Source organism: Priapulus caudatus, unplaced genomic scaffold (assembly GCF_000485595.1).
Source record: "Priapulus caudatus unplaced genomic scaffold, Priapulus_caudatus-5.0.1 Scaffold36, whole genome shotgun sequence".
In the NCBI taxonomy this organism is placed as follows: Eukaryota; Metazoa; Priapulida; class Priapulimorpha; order Priapulimorphida; family Priapulidae; genus Priapulus; species Priapulus caudatus.
In genome coordinates, this window is record NW_014577097.1 from 446,927 (window position 1) to 452,944 (window position 6,018).

Below are 6,018 nucleotides of genomic sequence, written 5' to 3' on the forward strand. Positions count from 1 at the left end.
GTGTGTGTGTTGCATAACGTACAGTATGTGCTTTAGTAGAGGTGTGAAGTGTTTGCGAGCAGTGTGTGTGCGTAGTAGAGACGTTGATTGTGTTTGGCCTAGAAGTTCTACTATGTTCAGGGAGGTTTGACAGCATTTTGTAAAAACACTGTATGTGTTTACTATGAGCTTTCGACAGTTTTTGTGAGCGGTTGCATGTGTCCAACGGAGGCTTGACGAGTGTTTTGTGAGTAGTCTGCATGTAATACAGCTCAGAGGTTTGACGAGCGTTTTGTGAACGTTAGTGTGGTCCAGTGGATTTGACAATGTTTAGTGAGCGCTGGGTGTATATAGCCGGAGTTTGACAGCGTTTTCGTGCAGCCGTGCATGTTCAACTGAGGTTGAACACTGTTTTGTGAGCGTTGCTTGTGTATAGATAGCGGGAGGGTTGACCTGTTTTTTCGTGCTTTCCAGCCGGTGAGACGTTGTGAATTCTCAGGACGTCGTGCGCCTGCCGGTGATGCGCGTCGCTGCAGCCCTTACTGCAGGAAAGCCAATCAGAGAAGAAACCAGATGTTAAACATGTTACATTATTACTGTGTTACACACGTTACATGTTACATTATTACCGTGTTACACACGTGTCACATGTTACATTATTACCGTGTTACACACGTGTCACATGTTACATTATTACCGTGTTACACACGTGTCACATGTTACATTATTATCGTGTTACACACGTGTCCCATGTTTCATTATTACACGTACTTATAGCTCACATGTACAGATATGTACATGTGTGTACATGTACCTATATGTATGTATATACACATATATATATATATATATACATATATATACACAGTCAGATCAGCTTTAGCGACTACCTCTATATAATGATCACCTTCCTGTAACGACCATCAAAAAATCCCCCAGCGGAAAAGTCATGACTAGCCTGCATATAAGGACCACCTGCCTAACGCAGCCGCTACAGAGGCTAATGCCTGTACACAACGACCGTCTGCCCAGCCGCACAGGTTTATTCACACTAATGAAACTCCCAGGGCAAATACAATAACTCGTTTATTCCGTTGACAACAAATAAAGCACTTATACGTATGTATATGTACATGTACATGTTTGTCTGCAAGTCGTTGCGTTACTTTAGCATTATGATTACGATCATGATTATGATATGATTACGATTACGATTTCATTAAGATTACAATATGATTATGATAATGATTACATTACGATTACAATATGTTTACGATTTCATTATGATGACATTATGGCTAAGATTACGATTACATTACAATTAAGACGACGATTACAATTACATTATGGTTAAATAACGCGCGCGAGCTCACCCCGCTCTCTGCTCTGATACTCACACGGGCATGTGTTTCTTCATGAGCGGTGCCGGGTACTGCTGCCACGAGGGCTTGTACTCAGGCAGCGCTGCGATGGGCTGCTCGCGCTGCGATGCGTGGCTCGGCAGCGCAGTCAGCGGCGCGTACTTGGACGCGCTGACGAAGCGGTGCGCAGTCGGGGGCCGGTACACGTACGACCAGTCCTGCAACACAGCAATGATCACCGTGATGACAGCCGCCATGACAACGACAGTGACGCAGTGAAAGCGATGTCGCGCACAATCGACTATATGATCAAAATATCAGGCCACGACGTCAGGCTGTTAACTATCCCGAGTATTGCCAGAATTTTTGGCCATTAGATCAAAATGTTGTGATATGTCGGAAATGACTGCAATTACCATAATTAATATGAAGATACATTGATTTAGAATGTGCACAATAATTAAAATCTAAATAAAATATTTATGAATAAAAAAAACCAACTTTTTTGAAATGTACAGACAGATGGCGCCAGCGTACCTTGATGGCTTCGTACTGCGGGCTGCCGAGAGCCGTAGTGGCCCTCTCACAGACAGCCGGCTCTCCCGCCTCGAGCGACGTCGTCTCAGCTGGGCAGCACGGCGAGTGCACCATGTGATTGCTGTCCAGAGATGGTGGGGTCGGAAACATCCGCGTCAACTCTGCACAGGTAACACTCGCTATGAATGAACAGGTAACACGTAGTAAGCACAGGTAACACGTGGTAAGCACAGGTAACACGTAGTAAGCACAGGTAACACGTAGTAAGCACAGGTAACACTCATTATGAACAGGTAACAGGTGATGACACATAGTAAGCACAGGTAGCACGTTAATCGATGAGCAGCAAGCACAGGTAACTAATTATTAACAGGTAACATGTGCTATGGACAGGTAACAGGTGATAAATCACATCAGAAGTAGATAATAGGGAAGGAGTGTGACTTCAATAAACAAGGGAAATTCGTCATTACTAGCCTTAGAATACCTACGGATTTACTACGCGTAACTCAACAACTTTAGCTCAAATCGTACACAGTACATTCGCTCGCATCGTGCGAAATCGTTTCCTCGTAATACACCTGCAATCCGGAGATACAGACTAAAACGTACGACACGATTCTCGCATTCTGTTGCCAGCAAAACGAATCCATAACGCCGCTAACTTGAAACAATAGGCAGCTACTCACCGACTCTTGCGCACTCTTGTGCCTCGGCGATGCGGTGTGGCTCGCTGGAGATTGGAGCTGGAGCTGCTGCTGATTGGGGTGGGTGTGCGCGCGTGGGGGAAGAACCAGCTGTAAATAGGTCAAAGATTAGCTTGCCGAGTGTTGCGTCGATGTCAAATCTCCCAGCGAGCCACACCGCATCGCCGAGGGCACAAGAGTGCGCAAGAGTCGTTACTAGCTGCCTATTGTTTTAAGTTAGGCGGGTTATGGATTCGTTTTGCTGGCAACAGAACGGAGAATCATGTCGTACGTTTTAGTCTGTATCTCCGATTGCGGTGTATATACGAGAAACGATTTTGCACGATGCTAGGCGAATGTACTGTGTACGATTTGAGCTCAAGTTGGTTGAGTTACGAGTAGTAAATCGTAGGTATTCTAAGGCTAGTAAATAACGAATTTCCCTTGTTTATTGAAGTCCCACTCCTTCCCTATTATCTACTTCTGATCACATGTAACACGTGCTATGAACAGGTAACAGGTGTAAATCACAGGTAGGCTGTTAATCAATGAGCAGTAAGCGTAAACACAGTAATGTTTGATCTCAACAAGGAAACAGTTAGTAAGCAGAGGCAGTCCTCATAATGAGACATGACAACATGTGCGGTGACAGTTATTAGATATAGTCAACACTTACTAGCAACAAGTAACAGTTCTTTACACACACAACACAACATGGAATAACAGTCATTACTAGTGATGGGAATCGGGTGGAATTTCATAATCGATTATCGTTTCCTTAACCGATCGATAATCGATTATAATCGGATAATCGTTTAATAATAGCATAGATTTAATTTAATCTTACTTTGTATATACATTATACATAGCATTCAATATTATCATGTTTTATGATCATGTATTAACTCTGTGAAGGTGCTGTATGTATATCAATGTCTGTTCCTATACAGTATTTAATCATATTAAAAAGAAATGGTTTAAAAGCCTTTATTAAAACATTAAAAGTTTTAAACTTTGATCAAGACTTGTTCTTTATTATAGTAAGTAAGTTGTTTGTGTTCTAATAGTGTAGGCTGTGTAGCCGAGTAAATGTCCTGCCAATGGAATATCCTCTCCAACACAATGTAACAAACAATACGGAGAGTAGAATCTCATCTACGGATAACATCTGTGGGACAGTGTCAAACCAAAACAAAGACGCTGTCCAATTTGTCCATGTATATAAGTACACTAGTACCGCTCTGCAATCAGACAGGACCTATGTTAACAGTGATTCATGAAGGTGTCCTCTGGACTACACACTGATGCACTTCTACTTCGCTACCAATACATGTCCATGTTGCGATTTAGTAATTTTTTTTTTTGTATTTTTGATAATCGATTATTTGTTTTCATAATCGATTATCGAATTTGAGACTATAATCGATCGATTTTCGATTATAATCGATCATCGGGACATCACTAGTCATTACATTATGCACATGTAATAAAGCCTAGTAGCACACTCTACACCGCGATGCAGGTAAGTAAGTAATAAGACTCTGTCAGAAATACATTGTAAGTATATATTGTAAATATATAATATTATAATATAATATATATACATAGCATCAAGAGCGTATAAAGAAGGAGAGCGTACAATGGTGAAATGCTGAAACCATGTTGCAGTATTAGTCGAATTAAGAAACTTTGCCGGTTTTAGTTCACGATTCTTTGCGGTATTATTGATCAGCTGTCCTACCTTGCTAATATAAAACAAACCGCTTGTCCCTACGATGCTCCTACGCTGAGATAATGAGCGGTGAAAGTCTGGTATTTTCGCTGAAAACTGACTCGAGATCACTGTTTACTGCGACCCTCTCTCTCTCTTTGTGGCCAGTGTATTGCTTCCAGTCGCCCCTGTGTAGCGCCATGGTAGCGCTGACTCATTACATCAGTATGCTCTGGTACTACAGAGTTTACTACATCCAGCGTGAGGTGGGCACAGGTGGGGGTCATCACTATGGCAATCAATAACAGACGTCATTCATTCCATTTGTCAATCATTGACGGAAACACATGAGGTTTCCTGAAGTTATCTCAAAGCCAGAGACAGTCGCAGTAAACAGTGATCTCGAGTCCAGTGATCTCCGAAAATACCAGATTTCCACCGCTTATTATCTCAGCGTAGGGGCATCGTAGGGACATGCCGTTTGTTTTATATTAACAAGGTAAGACAGCTAATCAATAATACTGCAAAGAATCGTCAAAATAAATCGGGGAAAGTTTATTAATTCGACTAATACTGCAACATAGTTTCAGCATTTCACCGTTGTACGCTCTCCTTCTTTATACGCTCTTGATAGCATAAATATTATAGTATATACATTGTAAATATATTGTAAGTAAGATGCGCCGACTGCGGCTCTTATTAATCACGCGTGACTCCTACCTAGGCCGCATGTGCCGTTGCTGCGAGGCTGCTTGTTCAGGTGCTTCATGCTGCCGTCGTCGACGGATGCGGGGCCGACCGAGCCTGGACCCACCGAGCCCGGACCACCTCTACTGCCTCCATGCTGGCCCGGCGTCGACGGCTGAAACTGACACGGGGGAGAAAAGGCACTTACTGTATAAGCTGTATATTTCGCGGTGGTTTAATTTCCGCGAATTTCGCGAACGCGTCCCCGACCGCGAAAATAACAACACGCAAATCATTCATACCGAATAATTCGGAATAATACATAGTTCACCGACCGCGAAAATTAACCACTCGCGAAATTGTCCGGCAAGTCTGAATTCGCGAAAATATCTGTACGCGAAAAATACGGTTTATACAATAGTTCTACAGGAACACAGACCTGGCTAATATGCTCATCTGCCTGCCAACATATCTACTTGACATACTCATCTGATTAGCAATACACCTGCCTAGCGTACCTGTGTTCATACTAACATACCTGCCTGCTAACTAATATACATTATTCAATATTGCTTACCCACATGCCTGTTTGCTTACCAACATACCCATCTGCTTACCAACACACCTGCCCGCTAACAAACACACCTATTTACTAACTCATATAGCAATCTGCATGCCCACACACCTGCCTGTTAATAACCATACCTAACATACCGATCTGCTCACCAACACACCTGCCTGCTTACCAACATACTTATCTGCATGCCAGCAGCACACCTGGGGAAACCCGGAGAGGGGGTGGGGGGAAACTCCGGAAAAGGGGGTGGGGGAAGCAACAGCATCGCACTAATCTATATTTTCCACCCACTGCTATCTGTCTCAAAACCGCTATTTTTGTGTGCGCGCTATATGTATTAAACTGCAATCTGAAGTAACTCTGGCTTGGTTTGTTATTTCAGTGTCTTGCCTCGAGTATTATTGTCTGTGAGCTAGAATGCGCAGAGATAACGGGGCCGAGCACCCGGGCGCACGACGACAGCAGGCAGCGGCATTTATC

General features: G+C 43.1%; 1 protein-coding gene across 1 annotated transcript; it reads right to left on the bottom strand.

Annotated features, from left to right (window-relative positions):
- Positions 1–1,372: 1,372 nt before the first annotated feature.
- LOC106818024 (mediator of RNA polymerase II transcription subunit 13-like) lies at positions 1,373–5,544 on the bottom strand. The gene is made up of 4 exons (XM_014822740.1): positions 5,539–5,544; positions 4,995–5,142; positions 1,878–2,038; positions 1,373–1,558 (listed from the first exon to the last, which is right to left on the bottom strand). Exons 1-4 carry the CDS (start codon positions 5,542–5,544, stop codon positions 1,373–1,375), a joined length of 501 nt encoding a protein of 166 aa, XP_014678226.1.
- Between the last annotated feature and the right edge of the window lie 474 nt (positions 5,545–6,018).